The following is a 26987-nucleotide window of genomic DNA, read 5'->3' on the forward strand; positions in this document are numbered from 1 at the left end:
AATAAGCCAGAGAAAAGAAAACGTTATTAAAAAATCAGAGATGCCCAGCCGGTGTGGCTCAGTGGTTGAGCATCGACCCATGCACCAAGAGATCACTGGTTGGATTCCAGGTCAGGGTACACGCCTGGGTTTTGGCCACAATCCCCAGCAGGGGGCGTGCAAGAGGCAGTCAATTGATGTTTTGCTCTTGCATTGATGCTTCTCTCTCTCTCTCCTCCTCTCCTTTCCTCTCTCTCTAAAACCGAATAAAAACATATTTTTAAAATATCATCGAGAAGAGAAGATACATTTACAGTACTTATTGAAAAAAAAGCTGTATATAAGCAGACACGCATAGTTCAAACCTGTGTTGTTCAAGAGTCAATTGTACTTGCCTTTTATCTCCTCCCTCCCCAAGCAGCCTATGCCCATGGTGAGCCAGGTCAGACAAGTCCATTGGGTACCCTGGGCCCAGATGTAAGGAAAATATATTTATCAAAGCGCTATGACTCCACAAGCCCCTTGGACTTCAGAAAATAGCACAGATGACCTCAAGGTTGACAGCCCATATCTGATCACATCCCTATCTTTATACAAGCAGAGAATTTGACACAAGTTGCCTTTGAACACTGAGTTGGGAGGCAGTGTTAATGAAATATTTCTACTAAGTGCAAGAGAGAATGGAGTCTGTCCTGTAATATTTTCCAGGTTTTATGGACAGTGAAGACAAGAGCACTTCCCCAAGGCTTTTTACCAGGGCAGCCTAACCATCTGTGCTATATGTGCAAAACCTAGAGGGGCACTAAAGGAGAAAGTCAAGGGGACAAGGACACTAGGGTGGCAATAATGTGGCAGATAGGAGCTGACTATAGCCCACACCCTTGGCTATGACCGTGACTACCAACATGTATCTGAGGACCAGACGGCTCTCCTTGGTTACCCCCAAGTCCTATGTTTTCTCCCATGCTTTCTATTCAAGGACAGGTACCACCAACTTTCCTAATCTCTCAAGCTAGAAACCTAGGAGTCATCCTAGATCCCTCCTTTTCCAACTCATGCCCCACACTTAATCTATCATCATATCCCTCTGACTCAACCTCCATAAAATCTCCTTAATCTCTACCTGGGATGGATACTGTGGGTGGCCCCAGCCAATCTCCATTCCACTCAACTTCTGGGGTGCAGTGCCTGGAAAGCCACAGGGGTCTCTGAAAGCTGGACTTGAGACTCCTGGTGAAGCAGTCCAACACACACATTCCTCCCACCAGTGACCCAGCCTCCTGCCCTGTATAGCACCCAGCTCAGCTGTTTCCCAAGACAACATCTCTGGATCTCTGGTATGCATCTCCGCTCCCTGTGGACTGGCAGTGGGCTCAGCAGGGCAAAACTGTGCTGGGGACACTGAGTTATTTACTTCCGTCTAACTTCTACTTGCTGGGCTGGCTCAGGAAGTCCAGAGCCTAGGTCTTCTGACAACAATGAGCATTTTATCACCACTGCAGGAAATTTAGAATTTATTCTGGGTCTCCGGGCACCATAGTTAATATGACTAAAAAGTGCTGCTTCCAGGGTTGCCAGATGGTAGGACAATGCAAGGTTGAGTGTAACTTACAGGATAGGTGGATTTTTCTAAATGTTACCAAGGAGGTGTGGAAAATTCCAGTGTATGTAGAGGGGATATTAAGGGAGAAGGTCCCACTGGGCCATACTCTGCACTCATGGGACAGGAGAAATGCAAGATCTTGATGTTCCAGAGGCTAGGAATACCTATTAAGTCCACTGATATTAGGTGGAAGGCCAGGGCAGATTTACGCCCAGCTCAGGAGAGGTGTCGCCATGGCAATTTGTCATCATCAAGCAACAAACTCTGAAAGAAATCTGCTTATCAAATATTAAAAAAAATAAAAGGTGTCACAGTTTTCCCTGGACCAATTTATTTGTTTTAGGTTTTAGAATGGTAGGAAGGAGCATGAAGAAGAGTCTGTTGTATCTAAACAGAATTTGAAAGGTATGCAAGCAGGGATTAAAGCACACTGCTTACCTTGTGAACACTGGTCAAGACATTTCGGAAAGAGAAATCTAGGGAGGAAAAAGCGAGAAATATTTTAAAACCATTAATGTCGGAGTTGTCATTGATTATTTCCCACAAAAATATGAATATCACTGATATCTAAGATGACTTACTCGATGGGGCAAGTGGCAGGCAGCACTGAGCAGTAAGGATAGCCATGGTTATGCAAGAGGTTTTCATAGCTTTGAACCAAAACAAAGTTCCCTAAGCCAGGAACCCCATAAAAGTCCCTACATGGCCAACTCTTGGTGGAATGTTGAAGAGGGGATACTTGGGAATGGCCAGTCTCTAGACTATAGGAAACAGAAGGAGAGTTGGTCTATCTATTTTTTCCCCTAAAGAAATACTGTCATTCTAGCCAGTTTTCTCAGTGGTTAGAGAGTCAGCCCGTAGACTGAAGGGTCCCGAGTTCAATTCAGGCCAAGGGCACGTACCTCGGTTGTAGGCTCGATCCTTGGCCCCAGTTGGGGCGCGTGCAGGAGGCAACCAATCAATGTGTCTCTCACAATGATGTGTCTCTTTCTAGTAGGTGAGAGAAAATCTCTTTCTGTACACAACACACCATATCCTGTGGGCTGGAGGTGGTCTTAAGTGTGTACCTGTGCTCCATGTAGCAGCTCAGGGGCTCCACGCACACGGTGATGGCACCAATGATGAAGGACGACCTGACATTTGAGTCTGGATGGGTCTGCAGGGCTTGGACAACATCAATAATGTCTGTGTAGCTGGGGGAAAAAAGTGAATGGTTAGTATACTGGTTGGGGCTGCAGAGTGGGACGGGGAAGAGGAGAATGCTGAGTGGCTGAGGGAGCAAGAGTGGAGGGAAAATCAAAAGGAGGAGCCTGTGATTGGGTTCTTAGAGTCACCGCACTTTATAACTTAGAGCCATTGAAGCCCACAGAGTTTCTGCATTCTTGAGTTCCATTAATCCTCATAACTGTGCAAGAGTGGGTACAAGCACAACCCCCAAGCTCCAGGGTAAAGGTAAGCCTGCACAGGTGACTGTGGGGTTCTGAGGGTGGGACTCGGTGTCCTTAGGCCTGTTTTCTGATCAAGTTAGGAGGTCCTGCATTGGTCTGTTTTTCTTAAAATAGCCTTTCCTCTCCTTCCATCTCACAGAACATGTGGGCAAGAGAGAAGGGGGATCATTGGGTACCTCTCCAGGTCAGGAGACACATATCAAATTCGTATCTCCTGCCTGGAACTCCCTCCAAACTCCAGAAGTCCAGAGCCAATTTGACCTTTTCACTAGAACTTAATGATCCAACTCCCCCATGCCTCCTCCTCGCAAGGCCTTGCTCTTTTTGCCAGAGGAGACTCCACTCCTTCAGCTACTAGGTCAAAAGATTTGTCTGGAGTCATCACTGACTCCATTTTTTCTCAATCTTCAGAATATAACTAGAATGAGATCACTGCTCATACTCCCACGCTACTACCGTGTCCAAACGGCTATCATCTCTTGCCTAGATCACCTCCACAACTGTTTCAATGGCCCCCCCTGCTTCTGTCCTTGCCTCTCCCCAAACTGTTTTCAACACAGAAGTCAGAGAGATGGTACTAATCCCATCATGCTGAGTGACTGAGTGGCTTCCGTCCCACTTAGTGTGAAAGCAAAGTCCTTATAATGGACTAGTAGCCCTCTAAGATCTGTCCCCCACACTGCAAAAAAGAGTTTAATCTCCTACTATTCCTTCCCTTACCTGAATCAGTAACTTTGCCCTCCTGGCTCTTCCCTGAACATTCTAGGCATACTTCCACCATGCACTCTCTGTCCCCTCTCCTGTGATGCTCTTTTCACTCAGACGTTTACAAGGCTTACTCTCTCACTCCCTTATGAGGGAGGTGTCCTCTGACTTGGGTGTACAGCCTATGTGATAACAGCTCTGGCACAACCTGGCCTTGCCCCAATTCTTCTCCAAAGCCTGAACATCAGCTACATACTCTGTATTTTCTCATGTATTTGTTTATAGTCTGTCACTGCAATTAAAAAAGACAGTGGGCCCAGCCGGCGTGGCTCAGCTGTTGAGCATCGACCTATGATCCAGGAGATCGAGGTCTGATTCCCGATCAGGCACATGCCCGGGTTGGAGGCTCGATCCACAACAGGGGGCGTGCAGGAGGCAGCCAATCAGTGACTCTCTCATCATTGATGTTTCTATCTCTCTATCCCTCTCCTTTCCTCTCTATAAAATCAATAAAAATATATTTATATATAAAAAAAAAAGACAGTGGTTGTTGAGTGCTGTAATCTACATTGCCTAAAGGAGAGTAGATGAATGAACTGGACATTCAACCCCAGGTAGACACATGGCCACTCCAAGACGGAACCTGCCCTCTTCACCTCGTGAAAAATATTTTCTGATTGACCCAATCAATGACCAAAAGGTCAGTTTCTATGGAGGGAATCCAAAGCTGATGAGGACAGGCTTGCTGATTATATGGGCCTGGGTCCTAGCCTGGGCCCTTGGGAGGCCAGCTGAGTGGCTGACAGGATAGGTACAGCCTGTCTGAGCCATTTCCTGAGTTACTACACACAACTCATCTGTAAAAAGGCACTTGGCTCTCCCAGATTACAATTTTAGCACTCCCCCCAGGTCTGCCTTAGTCTCTACAAACCAGCAGTGCTTTAGTAAAGAACTGGGTGTGCTAGATTCTAGAGCTCTCCCATGAGGGCCTGGCAGCCAGAAAGCCTTTAGAGAGAGCCCTCTGCTCAGTGGCATTTCTTTTTCCCCTTAAATACATTTTTATTAATTTCAGAGAGAGGAAGGGAAAGGGAGAGAAAGCTACACTGATGAGAAAGAAACATCAACCTGCTGCCTCTTACTCGCCCCCTATACTGGGGATTGAGTCTGCAACCCGGGCAGGTGCCCTGACTGGGAATCAAACTGGCAATCTCCTGGTGCATGGCACAATGCTCAACCAACTGAGCCACACTGGCTTGGCTGCTCACTGGATTTTCTTTTTTTAATAATTAATTAATTTTTAAAGGGAGAGAGGAATAGAGAAGGAGGATAAGAGAAGAAACATTGATTTGTTGTTCCACTTATATATGCATTTATTGGTTGATTCTTGTATGTGCCCTGACCAGGATCAAACCCATAATCTTGGTGTATCAGGACGATGCTCTAACTAACTGAGCTACACAGCCAGGGCTCACTGGCTTTTTTTGAAGGTTTCTTCCCTGGCAGGTGTGTGTACAACCATGTGAGGTTCTTTCCACTGGTCCTGCAGTGTCGGGGTGGGCCTGGATGCCACAAAAGCCCCCAACATTGCCCTCACTGCCAGGCCCTTAGCACATGTGGTAAGCGAAACCAATGCTTGCATGCTGCCCCCAAATCTCTTTGTGGTTATGTTTAATAGATATAACTCTCATGGTTAAGTGTCTCAGCCTTGCTCCTCAGCATGAGCTTTTCTCTGATTCTAAAAAAAAACCAAAAACACCAAAAAAGTATTTGGAGCCTTTTTAATTTCCATGTTTGGTGTGAGCCTGTAGAGGTTCTCATTTCTTGGGGTAAAAAAGGAACTAACCCTGGCTGGCATGGCTTGGTGGTTTGAGCATCAACCTATGATCCAGGAGATTGTGGTTTGATTCCTGGTCAGGGCACATGCCCAGGTTGAGGGCTTGATCCCTGCGGGTGTGCAGAAGGCAGCTGATGGATGTTTCTCTCTCATATTGATGTTTCTCTTTCTCTCTCTCCTTTTCTCCCTCTCTAAAAATCAATAAACTACTAAAAAAAAAAAAAAAGATTTCTAAGCTAGTCTTGCAGATTTTGGTCATTCTAATATAATAGGTTATTCTTAGAGAGTTGACTGGGAAATTCCCTGGTTTTCAGAGCATTCCATTCATCTTCATTTATTTTTAATGAAAAAGGTTAGAGTGAAAACAGGCTCCAGGCTTTTTGGTGAAGCCAATGCATCTATGTGATGCATCTACGCACTGCATCCAAGAGCCCCTGTGGCAAGAGAAGAGGCCTTAAGTGTCATTCACTCTACGATTAAGGGGGTCCTGTTAGACCCTCCCTCCATCCCCAGCCCCTGCCCTATAGTAATCATCCTGGGTGTGGGCTCCAAACAGAAGGAGGCAGTCCTCACTACAGAAGGAGCAGGCCACTCCAGCTGCCAGACTGCATCCGGCCACTTTAGCTAAACTGCTTGAATGCATGATGAAGGCAAAAACTGGTTCTTCATGTTCGCCTGTTTCTTGTCAGTACTCTCTTTATTAAAAATAAAAACAAAACCAAAAACCAAAACAAAACCCCAGCAGGACTTGAACTTTCTTTCCTCTGAAATAACAGATATTCCATTCAAATGTCCTTTGGGCTTTGTTTTATGTTTGCAATTTAAGCCTACAATTTGGGCACATGTTTTACATTAATTCAATTTTTGTTTTGAGAGAGAGATGCTTAGTTTTAAATGTAGATAATTTAAAGAATGATTTTATAACCTTCCAACGTGTAAACAAATTCCTTAAAATTAATTTTTAAAATTCAGATTTCTCGTTTTACTTATTTGTGTTATATGTATTTAGTTCTATATGATTCTGTCACCTGTGCAGGCTCCTGTATTTACCACTACAGTCAAGATACTGAGCAGTCCTATCACCACAAGGATCCCTTTTATAACCACACACACCTCCCTCCTGCCCTCCCCTCTCATCTCTAACTCCTGGAAACCACTGTTCTGTCCTCCATTAAAAAAATTTCATCATTTAAAAATATATTAATTTTTATAGTAACAACTAACAGCTCCGCTTGATGTCAAAGCTCAACACCACTGCCCCCCTTGCTGCAGTAAGTCATATGGCTACCTGAGGGGCAAAAGAAAACAGAAAACTCTGCCCTAACCACAGGTTTCCCCCAAAGAATTCTATAAATGATGATTAAAGTAACATTAAAGGAATTAATTCTCAATTTGAGAAGCCTCTGGGGTGACCCTTCACCAGCAATCTCAACACTGGGCTCATGAGGTCCAGACCCAAGGAGATGGACATTCAAAAAGGAGGCTGCCACAAGGCCCTGCTGAGTCTCAAGAGAATGGGCCCAGCCTGTAAGGACAGTGTCTTAGTGAGAGCCACAGTATTTAGCTAGTATCCTGGCTTGAGTCTAATAGGAAATCTGAGGTCTCTAGCATCCCAAGGCTGTGACTGGGCAAAGGCTGAGTCTGAGAGTACAAGAGTGGGCTGGCCATACACTGTCACTGCAGTCCAGAGCAGCTACAACAGCTGACACTTTTGCAGATGTGTACAATCAGAGACAATGAGTCAACGATGTTCTCTGAAGTGGCAGTAGATGGAAATATCCTTAGCTGCATAATGTTAAACTGCCAAATATGACTCCCAGATTCATACCTCCACTGACTCTCAACTCTGACAGAGACCAATCTATTCTTTTGACTATTAGAAGCGATGGAAAAAAACAGAAGAAAAACAAGTGGTTTCAAACTCAGACTCTTGCTCTGTGGCTTCCACAACCTCAGCCCACAAGTAGAACAAAGGGGCTGACAGAAGGGAAGCCCAGGGCGGGGTGAGAACATGGCCTGAAGAAGAGGAGTGACGGCCTGGTGGGGTGCACAGCTCTCCCTACTTCCTGCCTTAGGACCACTGACCTAGCTTTCCTCCAATTCTCACCATCGCACCCAGGAGACCAAACAGGGCTTCGCATGTGGGCCTATTCTTTACTGGAAAAAATCACCCAATTGCAAATAATCATTATTACAAGCACAAAAAACAGCACAGCAAAAAAGCAGTTTATGAGAACTGCCAAAAGAGTCTTTATTACCAACCATGACATAGTGAAGAGCACAGCCTGAATTTCCAGCACATTCTCCTCTGGGCCAAGGGGGTGATGGACCTACATGGGCTCCTTCCTGGAAGGCCTTACAAGAGGTCAAGGGAAGCTCCTTGTAGCCAGAGTGCTTGGAGCAGTGATATACACTGTGAAACCTGTCCTCCCAGGGAGATCCTTGTTGAAGTGGACTAATCAAGCTCTTTACTGACAGTCCCAAGAAATTCTCCTGGACTAGCCATCTGAGGATGATGGGGCTCGAGACTACAGAATATGGGCCATCTCTGCAACTCCACAGAGAGGGAACACTGAAACAGGTGAAGCTCTGCTGCATAGATGGTGAAGGAAGAGGCTTCCCACTCTTGTTACAAGAATTATCAAAGAAACTTACCCCAAAAACCTTCTCCCTAATTCCCCACCTTTTGGGGATATTATGATGTTGAAGCCAAACTTAAAACTTGTGTGTAAGCTATACCAGCTACTCTAGGCCACAGGATAGCAACAGGAGTCCTTGCTCATTTAAGGCCTCTCCGTGTAGCACAGACACTGCTCATACACATGTGGAGTTTGTTCTGTGCCCCAAGTGAGCTACACATTAAGTAACAGTAGTGGCAAGGTCACCACCCTACCCCACTGTTGCCAGACTTTCAGTGCTCACCCTTGTAACACCACCAGCAGCCTGGTCTTCTTGCGGATGTAGGCTGACTGGCGGGCAGAGAGATTCCGCTGGGCTTCCAGGGCACTGGAAAGGTACTTCTGGAAGTGGGCAGCATGAAAACACTCAGAGCCGTCCATGATCTGGCGATACACCATCCACCTGGAAATGGCAAGTGTGATCTCAGTGTGGGCACCACCTGAAGCCCTGGCCCCGTAGGCTCAGCTGTGGATTCAAATGTGACCAGACATTCTGTCCAGTGAATCCATTTGTACAGGAGAGAGCAATCCTGGCACCAGAGAAACAGGCAGAGGGTGCTACCTGGGTGGGGAGCCCCATATCTTAAAATAACAACCATTGGAGCTTTTAACAGGAAATTCCTTGCCATGGGGAAAAAGGTCTAGACTTAAGAGCTGAGAAAGACTCCTGACCAGGCAGTCACTTCCTGAAGGACCATTCAATACAATGGATTCATTCGGGTACACAATAAAATGCTTGCTGAGAATAATGGGCAGAGTGAAGAATTCAGACTGTTTACAGAACAAAAGCAAAGGAAATGAGGGACAAACCGGTTAACTATTTAGTACTTACAAAAGAGATCCGATATCTCTTCACATCTCTTAAAAACTTCTCCCCCTAGCCTCCACAATCTCCCACTCAAAACTTCCAAACCTCTAGGCGACTGCAGTTTTCTCAACCCCTCTACAGCCTCTTGCAGGATGCCTTACTCTGAGATGGACTGACTAGATACTAAATGCCTGGTTCAGTGAGCAAGCATTGCTTACTAACCTGCCAGCCAGGTGGAAATGATGGATGAATGATTTCCCCAATTTCACCTGAGCCATATTCCAGCTGCACCTGAACTCACGTAGTAGTCCTCTTGTGGTCAGGGAAGGATCATATCTACCAGCTCTCAAGTTCTAACCACCCTGGTCCTGAATCACCCTACTGACCAGGCACACTCCCAGGCCTTTGCTTGTGCTGGTCCTGCTGCTACAGAGTTCTTCCCAGATATCCATGGGTTCATTCCCTCATTTCCTCAGATCTTTGCTCAAATGTCACCTTTAGTGAGGTCTTCTCTTTAAAACTGAAATCTCTGCTCCCGCCCCCAACCTCCCAGCCCAGCACTCCCTATAGCCTTCTCTGCTTTATTTTCTCCATAGCACTTTTCACTAGCTAATACACTATGTTCCTTATGCGGTGAATTGTCTTTCCATACTAGGCTGTAAGCTCCTTGAGGAGAGAGATTTTGTGTGTTAAGTTCATCTGTTCTCCACACTTAGAACAGTGCCTGGCATACAAAAAGTGCTCAGTACAAATGTGTCAAATGAATGGGTGGATGATGACTACTGTGCTGATATCCATTACACCAAAGGTGAGTATATGTCCAAGGTTTCCCAGTGCCTATGCAGGCCCAGGCACAGAATCCCTTTCCCCAAAGCAAAGGCAGCAGCCATACTAACCTGCCATATTCTTTATGCAGAGTAACCAGAAAAGCACAGAGCTCACTAGCATGGCATCCCGGGAGACCAGTTACAATGCTGATAACCACCTACACGAAAGAAAAGCCATGTGGGTTTGTGATTCAACTGGAGGCAGCATTGTGAGGGAACAAATAGACTGCTAGAAACAGGTTCTGTGAGTTTGAACTTCAGCATCAGCATTCACTAGCTATGTGATCTTAGGCTAACAATAGAACCTACCTTGCAAGGTAGGTGTGATAATTAACAGAGTTAACATATGTAAAGTGCTTAGAACACTGTCTAGCACATAGCAAACACATTTTAAATTTTGTATTACTATCATAATTTCCATGGAGCACACTGTGACTAGATCAATTAATATACAATGGAAAATATTAGGCAAAAAGGAGGACTGGGACAAAAAAATGCCATGGGCTCAATTGGCGTAGTAATCTCAGTGAAGGAGATGACTGGCATTGGAGATGTTTCTGTTTGGCTGCCCTGCCCTCCAAGCTGCACTGCCTGAGCTAAGGAAACAAACTGGTGCAGGAAGCATGTCTGAGTCTTTTTTGTTGTTGTTGTTGTTGTTGTTGAAGCTTTTGGTTTTGTTTAATATATTTTGCCCTAATAAAAATAATTAATGGAGAGAGGTTCTGAGTGCTGCAGGGAGAATACAGAATTTCCACACATTGGAAATTGTAGGATGTTATGCATTAAAAACTGGCTTCGGATACAGGTGTCAGCTTCTTACAACTCAGCCAGTTTCAATTCTCTTTGCTATGTTCAGACTGACCTCTGGAGAGCAAAATGTCCGCATGTAGGGGTTTTGTGAAATGCTTACAAACTAAGTTGTCCAGCACGAGGAGGAGCTGAATTCCCTGAAGCAGAGGCTGGTGGCAGCCTTTTGTCCTTTGAATTTTGATGGGGAGAAGAGGAGCCAGGCTGGACTGTCCTCAACCTTAGTACACAACCATATGGACACGGGGCCTTCCTCAGGCAGATTATTACAAAGCAACTTGAAGAAATTCATTAACAAAGAAGGGGGTCAAGCAGGGGCGGAAAGGAACTATGCAATTGCTGAAGGATATAGATAATAAATGATATAGTATGGTAAGGGCCTCATTAAGTATGTTTTATCACAAGGCTGTAGAGTAGGGGTGGGGAACCTTTTTTCTGCCAAGGGCCAATGGATATTTATAACATCATTTGAGGGCCATACAAAATTATCAACTTAAAAATTAGCTATGAAAAAAGCTAGATTTATTGAATTTCGAGTCCCACCTGTGGTTGCCTTGGCAGGGCCAGACCAAATGATTTTGCCAGCCATATACAGCCCGCAGGCCGGACATTCCCATCCCTGATGTAAAGCTCAGCCTGGTGGCACTCATCACTTGAGCTGGTCACAGCAGCACAGAGAAGGCTGTGGATTCCTCCTCTTTTTGGGAGCCAGAAGCTCTCCCTGCCCTCTGCCCAGGCCCCTCCTGCACATCCTTTCTGGCCTGTGGGGAGCACTCCATGTAACTAACTCTGGTTTGTCCTCCCACCTACATTTCCCCATCTTGGTGCCTAGTCCTCAGGGCCCAGGCCTCAGCCTCTCAAATCACAGCACACATGCTTACAGCCAGACACCTTACTTTAAGACCAGTCCTATAGCACCTTTTAAAATATTTTGTTTTTAGAGAGAGAGAGAAACACTGATTTGTTCCACTTATTTATCATTCACTGGTTGCTTCTTGTATGTGCCCTGACCAGGGACTGAACCCACAACCTTAGTGTATCAGGATGACACTCTAACCAACGGAGCTACCTGGCCAGGGCCTATAGCACCTTTTTAACAAAATATAACAAGTAGGGATTTTCATTTTCAAACTCTTGCCTAAGTAAGGGGAAAATGAGGCTTTTGATTGCTTAGTGCTTTTACTCTTTTGTAGCTGAGTATCTTCTAGATTTTCACAGAAATAAATGCCCTCTTTGAGCATATAAAGACATATGGCTCCAAAGAAAGGTTGGGAGGGGAGTGTAAGGTGGGAACAGATTAAAATCTACTCTTGGGAAGGCAATGTTTATAAAGTATCACCTTACCCTGGTGGTGCCAGCAAGGCCGAACTAACAAGGCCCATCCCCAATGTGCAGGTAAGTCCTTGTCACAACCAGAAAGAGCTGACGGCATGAGAACACTGAGCAAGTTTGAAAGGCCTGGAGAAGGAAGGGGAGGGCCTGGCAAGGTGCCAGTTTCATCAATGCCATGGGGTTTGGCTAGGGTTAATGAAGATAACTGTACACAGTCACTGCACAGAGCAGGTTTCACGTGCACCATTACATCAGTATCCAAGGAGGTGGAGAGTCTTATAAAAGGGGCTCCACCTGAGCTACTTTTGTTAACTGACACAGGAGACCCAAGGACAGGCTATCAGGATTCTCTTCCCATGAACTCCCAGCAAATTTGGTGAGCCGCTGTACCTTGTCATTTTCTACTTGGTCAGTAGGGCTGATTTCAGTTTGCTGGAGCAGGACAGGGAGATGGGTCCTCATCACAGGCTCCCGACTAATGCTGCTGATGGCAAAATGCCGGAGAAACCTAGAAAAACAAAGACAATGCTCTTGTGTTACCATCACCAGCCTTGCCTGAATGTGCCCATCTACATGAAAAACTCCTTATTTAACTGATGAAAAAGAAACTTTAGAGAGAGTCTCTCTAGAGAATAAAATTATATATGGTGTGTCACTACTAACTTTTACAACAATCCCAAAGAAGCTATAAAGAGGGGTGGGGTTTGTGGAGGAAGATGGTGGCCGCCCGGGGTTTATCCCTATCGGCGGCGGCGGCGGCGGCGCTGAGAGCCCTCACCCCCTGGTGGAAGAGCAGGTGGGGGTCGCCAGGTGCCCCTCTGCTCCTGGGCTCATTGTCCTCCCTTGCTCGTGGCAGGCTCCTCAGGGTTTCTGCCCAATCTCAGGCGCACCGGGCAGTGTTGTCCTCCAGCCCCGAGGCTGGCGAAGGGCAGATTCACCTCACCGCCAGCTGCGTCCAGAGGCTTTCTGGAAATCACCCAAGGCTCAGAATTCCTCAGGCTGGAGGTGGAGGGAGGTGGATGCTCCAGATTCCAATACAGATTTTCACTGGATACCGTTATCAACCCAGACAACAGTGTATTTGAAAAGGGTGGGGCAAAAGCGGTGGTTGACTCTGATAGCTTGGCCTTTGTGAAAGGGGCCCAAGTGGACTTCAGCCAAGAATTAATCCGAAGCTCATTTCAAGTGTTGAACAATCCTCAAGTGGACAAAGGCTGTTCCTGTGGGTCATCCTTCTTTGTCAAACTGATTAGATGATATGTGACCTAGAGATTGCTGCCATTGGTACCAATTTGAGGAACCTGGGATTAGTAGAATTTTAGTGGTTTCCTTCCAATCAAGTCCCTCCCTCAATTCAGGATTGTTGTGTTTTGCCACCATTATTTTCAGGATGTGAAGCTGTTACTCTTGACTTAATTTCTCCTGCACAATTCTAAAGCCAAGGCCCTAGATGCCGTTACCTAAGATTTAATAACTAGTTGAAATGGAGAGTAATTTGTAGAGCCTCCAAGGTTCCAAAATTTGAGTTACTTCTCTGGCCTTCACAGGTGCTTGTACAAATATGTATAACTATGTATAAAGGCTATATTTTTTTTTGGGGGGGGGGGAGAAGCTATAAAGAAAAAGGAGCTTAGAAAGGACCAACACTGAGGTTTCTGACATTTCAAAAGCCAGAACATTAAATATCTATGAACAGAAAACCAGAGCTCACCAGTCCAGCTCTGGGAGTTTGGCTGAGAGTAGCTTTAGAGGACTTCGTTTCTCCCCAGCAGAATGGCTCAGGACATTGAAGAGCTTCTGTGCACTGGAGTGTCTAGAATATCAAAAGCTCACAGATTAGAACTCCATCTCCCTATGGCGCACATACTTTACATAACTTGTTCTGATGCTTTCAAACCAGAGTCCTGTGACAGAGTCAACACTTCCAAAACAAGCATTTCACTGACTTAAATAAAATGTGGCGTCCGTACATGATGACTGGTGTGTCCACATAAGAAAGCTGGCCTGAAACCCTTGGTAATACAATGGGTTTCTAATTCTTGGTGGATTTCATCTTTCTTGACTTCTATGTCCCCAAGGGCTCTTACTACCTGCAAGTTGGCAGCACTGAAATGATTGTGTTGGCCCTTTTAGAAGCCAAGACCCCTGTGTTACATAACACAAATCATCCTGCAGAGAGAGCAGACATGCACAGCTTAGGGAAGCAAGCATAAACACTGAAAGCAGCCACTTACAATCTCTTTTGTTCCACAGATAATCCATCTTCCTGGATCACTTTTAAAGACAGCCCTGAGTTAGCCTGCTGTTGCCAGAGGGAGAAGACCTAAACAAAACAGAATTTGAGCAAAGAACACTTGAAACCCAACAACAGGATATGGAACCCACATGGGGATTTGATGGTTGCTGAAAATCTAGTCTGTCAATACATGAGACAAACCATCATAACAAACAAGTTTGTTTCAAAAATAGAGGCCTAAAGCAATTTTGTTCTGTATTTTTCAAAACTAGAATTTCTGGGTTCCTCTCCCAGGGACTCTGCTCCTTCAGAGGCCAGGAAGCACAAAAGAAGGTGTCAGGTAACATGTTCTGGCAGAAGAGGCCTGTTCTTCCCTGGTGATAGGGCCAGACAGAAGGAGTGGCTCAAGCAACTCCTGTCTGGAGGTAGAGGGATGGCTAAAGAGAATCTAAAGGGCTGCCTCCATGTTCCTGGTTGAAAGGACAAGCTCAAGGAGGTAGGAAGGACCAGCAAGCCGTAAGAGGGAGACACAGACTGGCCTGAGAAGCCATATGCAGCCAAGGCTACCTCTTGTCTCCTCCATGTTCTGTGAATCTGCCCTGAGGGAGAGACACTGTCCTTTCACAAGCTGCTGCAATCACGTTTCCAAGCATAAGGCTGGCCATCTATTTGACTTTGGCTACTGCTTGGTCTCTAAGTGGGTTGTATAATTCTCAGTAAGCTCCCCAACTCATGCAATCTGTGCTAAGTGCCTATATTATGCAGCATGCCAAGTGGGAACCATTCACAAGGGCAGGACCTGTGAATCATAGGGAAGGGAGATCTTGGGGTGGGGTACAGAGCTCTGATCCAGTAGGTAGGACCCAACAATTCAACCAAGTAGCTAAAGGGACATTGAGTCTAATTAGGATTTAAAGGGACAGAGATTTTTCTTAGGAGCTAAAAGCCTTTTGTTCAGTTCCTTCAGATTCTCACCTCTCAATGGCAAGGCACCACTCCAGAACCCAAAGGGATTTGAAGCAGCCACCCCCACCAGCCCTCCCAACACTCCCTCTCATCACCTCACTGTTAACCCTGAGATGCTGCCTTACCACCTAAACTGCTAGGTAAAAAAACAGTAGTTTTGCTGACTGATTGATGTTACCTCTGAGTAAAATGCTTGGTATATCTTTGATCTGGGGAAAAGGGCAATCATCAGAAAATTGCTTGAACCATGGAAATGAACTGGAAGATGAGGAAGTAATGAGCTTCTAAAATCTATCAGAAGGGCAGCAACAACACTGGTGGAATCCTAAGAGAAAGAGAGGGAGCATCAATGAGAAAAGCCATTTGCAGCACTCACAACTACTATCAGACACATATTAACAAATTTCAGTGCAATTATTTTCACATTATATGGTTTACTGGGGTTCAGTTATAGATGTGTTTTTCAATACCCAAGTATACAAGATATAGGAAGCACAAGGATTTTTTTCTAAAAATGTCATCTCAGCCTAGCCAGGTAGCTCAGCTGGTTAGAGCATCACCCCCCTATGCCAAGGTTGTGGGTTTGATCCCCAGTCAGGGCACATACAAGAAGCAACCAATGAATGCGTAAGTAAGTGGAACAATAAATTGATGTTTCTCTCTCACTTTCTCTCCCTTCCTGTCTCCCTCTAAAAATCAATAAATTAAAAAAGTTCTTTAAAAAATAAAAGAATAGGCTGGCCGGGCGTGGCTCAGCGGTTGAGCATCTACTTAGGATCCAGGTGATACGGGTTTGATTCCGGGTCGGAGCACATGTGTTGGTTGTGGGCTCGATCCCCAGTCGGGGGCATGCAGGAGGCAGCCGATCAATGACTCTCTCATCATTGATGTTTCTATCTCTCTCCCTTGTCTTTCCTCTCTCTGAAATCAATAAAGATATATTTAAAAAAATAAATAAAAACAAAAAAGAAAATAATAAAAATGTCATCTCAAAATTCTTTCTAGGCGAATTCTTTATCAGATTTATATTTCCTCCCATTCTGTGGGTTGTTTTCACTTTCTTGATAGTGTCCCTTGATGCACAGTTTTTAATTATGATGAAGTCCAATTTATATATTTTTTCTTTTGTTATCTTTGCTTTTGGTATCATCTCCAAGAAATCACTGCCTAATCCAACGTCACAAGGATTTACTCCTATGTTTTCTTCTAAGAGTTTAATCATTTTGGCTCTTACATTTATGCCCACACTTCATTTTGAGTTAATTTTTTACTTATGGTCCAACTTTATTTTTTTAATCCTCACCCAAGGATATTTTCTCCATTGCTTTTCAGAGAGAGTGGAAGAGAGAAACATCAATGTGAGACACATCAATTGGTTGCCTCCCATGCACTCCCTGACCAGGGTGGGGACTGAGCCTGGAACCGAGGTATGTGCCCTTGGCCAGAATTGAACCCGGGACCCTTAGGTCCCTGGGCCAATGCTCTAACCACTGAGCCAAACTGGCTAGGGCGAGGGTCCAACTTTAATTTTTCACATGTGGATATCCAGTTGTCCCAGCACCATTTGTTGAAAAAATTGTCCTTTCCTCATTGAATGGTCTTGGCACCCTTGTGGGAATCATTTAAGCATATATGTGAGGGTTTATTTCTGGGTTCTCTATTCTATTCCATTGGTGACCTTATGCTAATACCACACTGTTGTTTGATTACTGTAGCTTTGTAGTAAGTTTTGAAATCAGGAAGTGTCAGTCTTCCAATTTTGTTCTTTTTCAAGATTGTTTGGTGATTCAGGGGTACCCTGAGATACCATGTGAATTTCAGAATGGGTTTTTTGATTTCTGTAAAATATGCCATTGGGATTTTGACTTAAAAAAATTCCATTGACTCTGAAGATCATTTTGCATAGTATTATAATCTTTTCTTCTTTTTTATGTCTTTATTGATTCCAGAGAGAGGGAGGGAGAGGGAGAAAGAGATAGAAATATATCAATGGTGAGAGAGTCATTGATTGGCTGCCTCCTGCACATCCCCTTCTGGGGATCGAGCCTGCAACCCAGGCATGTGCCCTGACCGGGAATTGAACTGTGTGACATCTCCTGGATCACAGGTCAGTGCTCAATCATGCCAACCAGGCAATACTGTAATCTTAACAATATTAAGCCTTCCAACCTATGAATATGAGATGTCTTACCATTTATTAATTTCTTTCAGCAGTGTTTTGTAGTTTTTAGTGTACAAGTCTTTCACGTCTTTGGTTAAATTTTAAGTATTTTATTCTTATACTTAGGAATAAATTTAACCAAAGATATGAAAGACTTGTACACTGAAAACTACAAAACACTGCTGAAAGAAATTAAAGAAGACCTAAGTAAATGCTATTGTAAATAAAACTGTTTCCTTAATATCTTTTAAATTGCTCATTGCTAGGGTGTAGAAATGCAACTGATTTTTTGTGTGTGGATTTGATATCCTGCAACTTCTGTCAATTCGTTAAATTCTAACCATTGGCGGGGGTGGTTTGTGGACTCTTTATGATTTCTACATAAAAGATCATGTAACCTGTGAACAGAGATCATTTTACTTCTTTTCAAATTTAGATGCCTTTTATTTCTTTTTCTTGCTTAGCTGCTTTGGCTAGACCTTTTAATACTATATCGAATAGAAGTGGCAAAAGCCAGCATCTTTGTCTCGTTCCTGATCTCAGAGGAAAAAGTTTTTTTTAACATTTAATTTTTCATTATAAAAATAATATGTTCATTAAAATTTTTTTTAAAGTAGAAAAGGTTTAAAAAAATAATCCAAAGTCTCATCACCTAAACCCAATTACAACTAATATTTTAGTATTTTTTCTTCTAGTCATTTTTTTCCTATCCATCCACTGACTTAACATTTTTAGGCACTGGGAAATCATATTTATTTTTACAGTTCTGTATCTTGCTTTTAAAACTTAATTTACTGTTAACATTTGCTATGATGTTGCAAACTCTCTGTAAACATTTGCAAAAACTGCTTTCCACTCCCCTCTAAGGTTACCCCTACAGCTGGACATTTATATACTTATTCCATTTCTCCTCTGCTAGTAGTGCCTTTTATTTCCTCTTTGCTAATTTACTGTTATGCATAGTATCGTGAGGCTGTTTCTGATATGCTTCTATAAACAGGCATACCTCAGAGAGATTACAGGTTTGGTTCCAGACCATCACAACAAAGTGTGTACAGCAATAAAATGAGTCATAAATCTTTGCTGGTAGAGGGTCTTACCTTCAATTTGTAAAAAACGCAACTGTGAAGCATAATAAAACAAGGTATGACTGTATCTGTTAACTAATCTCATGTCTCTAACATTCCTGACCTGTAACTCAGTGTTTTCATGTTAAGAACTATAGAGCTCTTCATAGAAAAGAAATATTAACTTATTTTTTTAATCATCAAACACATTTTCCCCAGCTTAATTTTGCTTTTTAATTCTCTTTTTGAGATACTTTTTAGAGCTTTAAGCTATTAATTAAGTCTAATAAATTTTATGCTGTATCCATAGAATGGAATACTACTCAGCAATAAAGCAATTAAAAGAGACTACTGATACACACAACAACATGAATGAATCTAAAAATCATTACACTGAGTGAAAAATGCCAGACTCAAAAGGGGACAGAATGAAAAAAAAGGGTAAGTATGCATAATGTCCATTCATATAACACTTTAGAAAATGCAAACTAATCTACAGTGACAGAAAGCTAATCACTGGTTGCCTGAAGTGAGAAGTAGAGAGAAAGATGAACTGCAAAAGGGCATTAGAAAACTTTTTGAGGGTGATGAAAGTCTTCTGTATCTTGATTATGATGGTGGTGTCATGAGTGTATATACCTCTCAAAACTTTGAATGGATAGAGTTAACTGTAAAGTATAGTTCAATAAATTATCAACAAAAATTTTTAAAATACTTAAGTGGTCAAATTTGACAGACTTTTCCTTTAGAATTTCTTGTATCTAAGGAAGTTTCTTTTTTAAAGAATTTTTAAAAATTTATTGATTTAAGAGAGAGAGAGAGAGAGAGAGAGAGAAACACTGACGTGCTATTCCACTTATTTATGCCTTTATGGTTTGCTTCTTGTAAGTGCCCTGATCAGAGATCAAACCCGCAGCCTTGGCGTACTGGGACAACACTCTAACCAAGTGAGCTACTGGTTCAGAGCTCTAAGGAAGTTTCTAAGCTAGAAAGTCTTCCTGTCCCTAGAGGTTTAATAAATATTACATTTTTATATTCTTTTTTTCTACTTGTAAAATTTTAAAATATTTAATTTTAATCTATCAGAAATTTGATTTTTGATATGAGAAGACTCCATTCTCCCCAAATTAGCTAACTTATATTCCCAGCACCTGAATGAGTCATCCTTTCTCCCCTGACGCTGGAAGACTCTTTAACCTAATATCAAAGCTTTCATCTATAGCAGGGATGGGGAACTTTTTTTTTTTTTTTTGCCAAGGGCTATCTGGATATCTATAAAATCATTCTTGGGCGATACAAAATTATCAACTTAAAAATTAGCTATGAAAAATGCTCCTAGATTTATTAAACTTTGAGTCCTGCCTGTGGTTGCCTTGGCAGGGCCAGACCAAATGATTTTGCAGGCTGGACGTTCCTCACCCGTGATCTATAGGGCCATCCATGGTGTCTTATTCGTCTGCCTGCTTTTTTGAACGGCCTTTAAGGCAGCAGGTTCCATGTGGGAGAAAGAATTCTTTCAAGAATTGCTCAAAGAATTCATTTTCTGACCATCTGATGAAACCACCTCACCTAGTCTTTGTCCTGGCTCCCAAACAAGCTGGTTTTGAGGCTGAGGTTGAGTGTCACACTGAGAGACAAGCTGTGCTCTGGCCAGGGAGTACAGGCTAGAGGAAACTGATAACTACCCTCTTTTCCCAAGGGAAAGGGGAAGTGTTGATGCAGACTAGTGAAGGTAAAGAATGGTCTTGGGGGTGGAACTTTCACGCAGCTGGAGGTTAGGACTAACGGACGATGGGGTAAGGGCTAAGTCTTCATGGGGAAAGTTAGCCATTTTCCCTCTCTGCCTCACTTATAATTCTTTCTCATGCTAATGGGTAAGTGGAGCCCCATCAATGTCACAGGAAGCAGCTTCTTTCCAGATCTTAAGTGGGTAAGCTTTGTGTTCCTGGGCAGGAGGCCATCTGGTAGGGGCCATTGGAGGCCTTCTACAGCCTACCTTCTGATCCTGTTTGGGATGAGTTAATCACTCATGGGTAGCTGCTGGCCCTCCTGACCCAGAAGCCCTTTCTAGCTAAGCCCTTTACGGAGCAGCAAGGCTGACGAGGCTCAGGGCCCTGAGAATGGGCAGGCCTCTCCATGATCTCCTCGCCTACCTGCCCTAAAGGCAGTGCTGACTCCTGACATCCTGTCCCATGGTGGTAGAGCGAGAAGAGGATTATATGGTTTTTCCCTCAGATGTGTGAGTATCTCTCTGAGCACCAAAGCCAAAGACTGGTAAAACACCTACCCCATCATAGAATGAAACGGAATTCACGTGATCCTTGGAAATGATAATACTTCCGTGATGACGGTGAGAAAACAGAAGGCCTCTAGAGAAGAAATATACTTTCCCTGGAAGGAAAACAGAGCTGGTCAGAGCTGGTCAGAGCTGGAGGGCTGGGCCCTGGGGACCAGATTCCAATGTCCTTCTTGTAGGTACCAGAGTGGTAACTACAGAACAGTATCTGCAGCACTTCAGTTACATGATTTTTATTCTGAGCCCTGTGCTCTGTAGAAGCCAATGTACCCTCTGAGAGCCTCAGAGAGAAATGAGGTATCAGACACAATCTCTGATTAAGAATCAGAAAAACAAGTAAGTTATCAGCTGATGAGGAGGAGCAACATTCACATTCACGTATGGGTGTCCTCCAGGGAAACACTGAAAAAGACTCAGTATGTCTGCTCCATTACTGAGTTTATAGGTGCCCCTTTCTCCTATTTTGGCAGAAGCTGGCTCAGGTCTAAAAAGACCACATTCCTCACTTAAGGCCCGAGAAGGAGCACTACAGTCCTAGCTGAAGGACTAGTGAAGGGAGTCTAAGGGTCTCTGTTTCCAGCAAAGGAACATCTGAGTTAGGCAATAACTGGGTTCTACAGACACTGGAGACCTGCTGTTCTGTAGTTTACACATGCAAAAAAATGGTGAGATGTGGATGCTGGATGTGGGCTCCTTAGGACAAGGATTCAGGTCCGAGGAGAGCTGCTGTTTCTGGGATGACCAAGGTCATTCAGAATAGTTCAGTATAGGCCCTATCAGGCAGACCACAGAAAGATGGACGGCAAAGATGACGAGGATTAGGCTTAGCTTGTGCTTGCTTTGGAGACCCAAATGAAGCACCCAGAACACCTCTAAGTCCCCTGGGTGAAGCTGTTTTCTGGAGCTGGTCCAAGCTGGATCCTTTCTGTTCCTGTAACAGTCTTTCTTTCCCTGTTTTCACATATAGAGAAAAGAGAAAGTAATTCTTGGAGTTCAAGGCCTGGTGAGTGTGTGTGCAAGTGTATGCATGTTAATGGGAATAGGGAGAAGTGGAGAAGATGGAGGCAGTTTTTAGGTAAAAGAGGAAGGTTTGGAGCCTGCATATCAATGAGAGAACTAGTTGATCAGCCAGAGGGAATTAATGCCAACCTTACCATCTGTGGCAGCAGCTGCCAGCAACTAGCTAGCCCACTTCAAGGCATCCGGGTTCAAGCCCTATAAGCCTCCCACCTCTAACAAGTAAAGCCTGGCCTCCTTTGTATACAGCCTTGCCCTAGGGCCCTTTTCAAAAAAAATATATATATACACATATGTGTGTGTGTGTGTGTGTGTGTGTGTGTATCTGTATTGATTTCAGAGAAAGGAAGGGAGAGAAAGAGAAAGAGAGAGAGAGAGAGAGAGAGAAAGAGAGAAACATCAATGATGAGAGAGTGTCATTGATCAGCTGCCTTCTGCACACCTTTGACTGGGGATCAAGCCCGCAACCCGGGCATATGCCCTGACTGGGAATTGAACTGTGATCTCCTGGATCTTAGGTCGGTGCTCAACCACTGAGCTATGCTCGGCCGGGCACCCTAAAGGCCTTGTGAGTAGCAGCTACTCATGCCTCAGCCTCATCCTGTACCAACACCAAGGTTCCTTGCTGCTGTTCCCAGACCATTCCCCTCCATGCTGGCACAATATTTTCATTCCCTTAGAGACACAGCCCCTCCTTTCCTTCACTGCTCACACCTACTGCCCTCCTAATCACTCCCCAACATTTCCAACAGCTTCTGAATGGCTCACGGCCTTCTCTTCCAAAAGCCAACACTCCCATTCCTTCTGAGAGACCAGGGGATGGCCCATGCCATGTTCTGGTCTCACTGTTCCTTAATCCCAACTGCACAGCAAAAATTGCACCCAGAAAGTCTTAACCTGTGGAATCTTCAACTCTAGACCCTACTTCCTAAAATTAGCATCCCATTATCCATTTAGTTCTCTCACTCCTGAAACCTGATCCTCTGATGTCACCAAGCCTTCAAAGCCTCCAGTCCTATTTTCCCCTATTGCTCAGCAATTTCCTCATTTCTTCTCATTCACATCCAAGGCAGATCCCCCAGACAGGATCTATCTACTTTGAATCTTTGTTTTGTCAGGGGAAGGGATGGAAACAGATTTTACTTTACTATTCATCAAGTATATCATATGCATTATAGTTTCCCATCTTCACAACAATTATAAGAAAAGTATTTTTATAGGACTGATGGGGAAACTTAACTTTAGAGAGATTTCCCAAGAAGTCACAGAACTACTCGATAGTGGGGCCAGGTACAAAACACAAGTTTGTCTGATGCCACAGCACTGTTCCACACTGGGCCCTTAGGTTCTCTCACCACTCTTCCCTTCCTTTTTGCTCTTTCCAAAGCCCATGTGTAGCTAATCTGACCATGGGCCTTTTCTACTTCCTCAACCTCAACAAGCCCACAGTTCTGCCCAGCAGTCCATCCACTGCTGTCTCCCAACCCCTTCCACCAACTCCCCAGGAGCCAGCCTTCCAGATTCTGGGCTTACCCTCTACCTGTGTACCTCTAATGTGAATTTTCTCTTGGACAAACCTCAAAATCCTCCCAAAGCTTCTAGAAAAGAGCACAGTTCTAAGAGTTTGCACATTCCAAGTACTCACTGGAAAGACAGGGAAAGAAGCAGAGCAGGGAGGTCATCTCCAGTACTTCTCCCTCTAGACTCTGAAGTCTCAAAACAAAATGGAAAAGAGGAAAACAGAAATTCACAAGGCAATGCTGAAAAGCACCAACTATGGCTCCTGGCCCAGGGCAGAGACTCTGTAAACAAGAACTGGTTTTAGTACTGGTGCAGTTACGCCTCTGGCTCTGGGAGCAGTACTTCTGTCATTATTCTCAGAGCACACGTGAGATGATTGAAGTGACTCATAGGGTGGCCCAGTGCCAGTGCCCTGGTTGGTCTCTTAGGTCCTAATCCACTTTCTGTAATAACACTCTGGTATCTGCTCTGGATTCGTGACTGTCAGATTACGTACTGAAGGGACGTGCCTTTGCAGGGGTTTCTCAGTGACCAGTGTAGACAACTCCTGAGGAGATCTTCCTGGCTCTTTGTCTCATCCCTGGTGCCCCAAGTGGATGGGCTCTGCCATTCCTTCTCCATTCTGTATGAAAACCCCGGGTGAGAGAATGTTCCCCATCACTACCTAAAAGCAGCATGGGACTGCAGCATGGTTCTGTCTTTGCTTGACCTCTGCATTTCCAGGAGTCCAACAGGAGGAGGAGGAGCCCTCAGAACAAAAAAAGACACTATGTGCCAATGAAGAATTTGGCTTTTCCTCCTTCAGACAACTGGCTGTACAAATAAAAATTCTCTTATGGTCCAACCTGTGTAAAGAGCGAACATTTATCACTACTGGGGAAATATTATGATGTAATGGCTGAATAATTTTCATTCTCAGTGTGTGAAATATACACACATGGTTTAAAAAAAAAAAAAAAGAAAACAAAACCCTGATGACTGTCCTGTGACTTGCTTACTTATCTTGACACCTGTTCTTAAACCAACCAGGCTATAGGTACAGCAACACGCAGCTGCACAGGGTGGGCACAAGTAGGTTTAGTTGTTCATATGGAAAACAATACAATAGTTAATAAGTAGTACAAGAATAAACTGTTTCATGTACTCACAACTGTAAACCTACTTGTGCCCACTCCTGTATAATTCATTCATGTTCAGTGCGGCAGAAGATACTCTTTTTTTTAAAAAAAAATATATCTTTATTGATTTCAGAGTGAGGAAAGGAGATGGAGAGACAGAGATAGAAACATCAATGATGAGAGAGTCATTCATCAAGTCCGCAACCCGGGCATGTGCCCTGACCGGGAATCGAACCCTGATCGCCTGGATCCTAAGTTGACGCTCAACCGCTGAGCCACGCCTGGCCAGGTGATACTCTCTTTTAAAGAATCCCTCAACAGCTTAGTGTGGGCACAAGGGAACACATGAGAGGGTGCAGAATGAAGGCAGCAGACAGTGCTGCCTGGGCCTTCCTGGGCACATTGCCTGGGTCTTCCCATCACAGGAAGGCGAAACTCAGCTTGGCCAGAGTTCTCAGGATGTGTCAACAGCCCCACGTGTCAATGGGAACAGAGCTGCTGTTCCTCACTGCTGAACAATCTCTGTCCAATGGAAGAAAATACTCTTAAACTCTCTAGAGCACTACAGGGAGAATGAAGGAACAGCCTGGAGTACTATTAATAAAAATATGGTCAAGTGATATCAAACAAAGGTGCAAAGGCAACTCAAAGGAGAAAGGAGTCTTTCAACAAATGGTCCTAGAAAAACTGGATATTGCTGTGTAAAATAATGAGTCACCACCTGTACCTTGCACTGGACTTTCTGCCCATTCCCACCAGATAGAGTGGAAAACCTCATACTTCATAGGAACATCAGATAGAGTACTGAGAAGGATGTTGTCTCAGTAGTGGGGTGAAATTAACCCTAAATTAAATGCTGCTTTGCTTCCTGCCTAACAAAGCTTAAAGGCAAGGCCCAGATTACAGAACTAGAAGAAAAATATATTAAAACAATTATAACTGTATCCCATATGTTTAAGAAGCTAGAAGGCTGAACCATCTTAACTTGAAACATAAAAAATGTAAAAAAATATAGAAATCAAACTTCTAGAGATAAAAAAATACACTGTCTGAAAAGAAAAAATACACTGGATGAGGTAAATGATATTAGACAACTGTGGACAAAAAGAGGTTAAATACTTAATCTGAAAAGCTCAGGGCAGGCCTGGTGGCATTGCAAACTCAGAGGCCTAAAATAACCACAAAGGATGGTCTGAAATTAAAACTTTCTAAACTTAAGCAGTTTGTGGCTGGTAGCCATGTCCTGAGGCAGTATTTTTCCCTAACAAAGGAAAATCTTCACTTAACTAGCCTGTTATCTTTTTGCATATGAGATAACATACCTGATTAACATGCCTTTGCAAAACAAAGCAATTTCCCCTTTTTCAGGGCTATCAAAAAGCACAGAGCTAAGCATTACTGTTGACTGTTAACTATCCTGCACCCACCTATGTAAAAGAAGTGTGTTTATCATTTTACTTTTTATCCAATCCCAGAGGTCCCCCACCCTTTGCTTTCTTGGGCCTCCCTAATCTATCACCAATGGATTTCATATAACCCATTTAGGATTCCTCCTTTGATTGTAATCTATAAAGCAAGGTGTGAAACTGCCTTCTCCGGAGCACTACCCAACAGTTCTAGTGATCAAAAGTCTTCCCCCCTCCTAGTGCCTCCTCCTGTGCGCCCCTTAGATAAGACCCCTGCGGAACTTACTAAAAACTTACTACTCTTTTTAATTTGAATTGACAAATCTGGCCTTAGCCTGGGAATCTCAAAACACTCCATCCATGGACCCTAATAAAGGCATGTGCCTGAGGTCCTGCCCCTCTCTCTCTCTGCCTGCACCCTGCCTAGCCCTCCCTGTGTGGCCCCCTCAAGGCATGCCATGTACTTCCCCTAGGACCTGTGAGTACTGTATTAAACTTCTCTACTTCAATTTCTTTCTTGGTCTGTTGTTGAACTTGGCTCACCATCTAGCACCCTGTGCTTCACTTTACAAATGTTAATTTAACAAACATAACAACAGCCCTAACCGGTATGGTTCAGTGGCTAGAGCTTCGGCCTGCGAACTAAAGGGTCCTGGGTTCGATTCTGGCCAAGGGCATGTACCTTGGTTGTAGGCTCGATCCCCAACCCCAGTAGGGGTGCTTGGGGGCAGGCAACCAATTGATGTGTCTCTCTCTCATCGATGTTTCTCTCTCTCCCTCCCTTCTATCCGAAAAGCAATGGAAAGAGTATTCCCAGGTGAGGATTTAAAAAAACAAAAAAAAAACCAAAAAAGCAAACATAACAACAAAGGACAAGGTTAGTAAGTTAAAATACATAAAAAAAGAAACTATGCAAACTAAAACACAGAGAAAAATTATTGAAAATAATCAGGGAGCTGTTGGACAACTTCAGCCAAATATATGTAACTGGGCTCCCAGTTACATATATTTGAAGGGGAGGGGAACAACTAAAGAAATAATGGCCAAAAAACTTCCACATGTGAGAAAACTATAAATCTATCAATCAAGAAGCTAAATGAATTCCAAGCACAAGCAGCATGAAGAAAACCACACCAAAACCATCCCACATAAAAATCAAGTTGCTTAAAATCTGTGAC

The 26987-nt window shown here is 43.8% G+C and overlaps 1 protein-coding gene and 1 pseudogene across 3 annotated transcripts in view; one reads left to right on the top strand and one right to left on the bottom strand.

Moving 5' to 3' along the window:
* Window positions 1–26987, bottom strand: part of DNAAF9 (dynein axonemal assembly factor 9) — a 115908-nt gene that overhangs the window by 19204 nt on the left and 69717 nt on the right. For both annotated transcript variants that reach the window (XM_081148727.1, XM_081148726.1), the window contains exons 21-29: window positions 20739–20842; window positions 15402–15548; window positions 14256–14344; window positions 13733–13834; window positions 12412–12529; window positions 9952–10040; window positions 8492–8650; window positions 2650–2775; window positions 2021–2058 (exon numbers count right to left, since the gene is read on the bottom strand). In XM_081148727.1, the coding sequence (XP_081004853.1) occupies window positions 2021–2058; window positions 2650–2775; window positions 8492–8650; window positions 9952–10040; window positions 12412–12529; window positions 13733–13834; window positions 14256–14344; window positions 15402–15548; window positions 20739–20842 (972 nt within the window). The remainder of the gene's footprint in view (window positions 1–2020; window positions 2059–2649; window positions 2776–8491; window positions 8651–9951; window positions 10041–12411; window positions 12530–13732; window positions 13835–14255; window positions 14345–15401; window positions 15549–20738; window positions 20843–26987) is intronic.
* LOC308562804 (iron-sulfur cluster assembly 2 homolog, mitochondrial pseudogene) lies at window positions 12738–13278 on the top strand (annotated as a pseudogene). Its single transcript has one exon. The product of its transcript is annotated as an iron-sulfur cluster assembly 2 homolog, mitochondrial pseudogene (transcript).

Source organism: Miniopterus schreibersii (assembly GCF_964146895.1).
Source record: "Miniopterus schreibersii genome assembly, chromosome: 10".
NCBI classification, from domain to species: domain Eukaryota; kingdom Metazoa; phylum Chordata; class Mammalia; order Chiroptera; family Miniopteridae; genus Miniopterus; species Miniopterus schreibersii.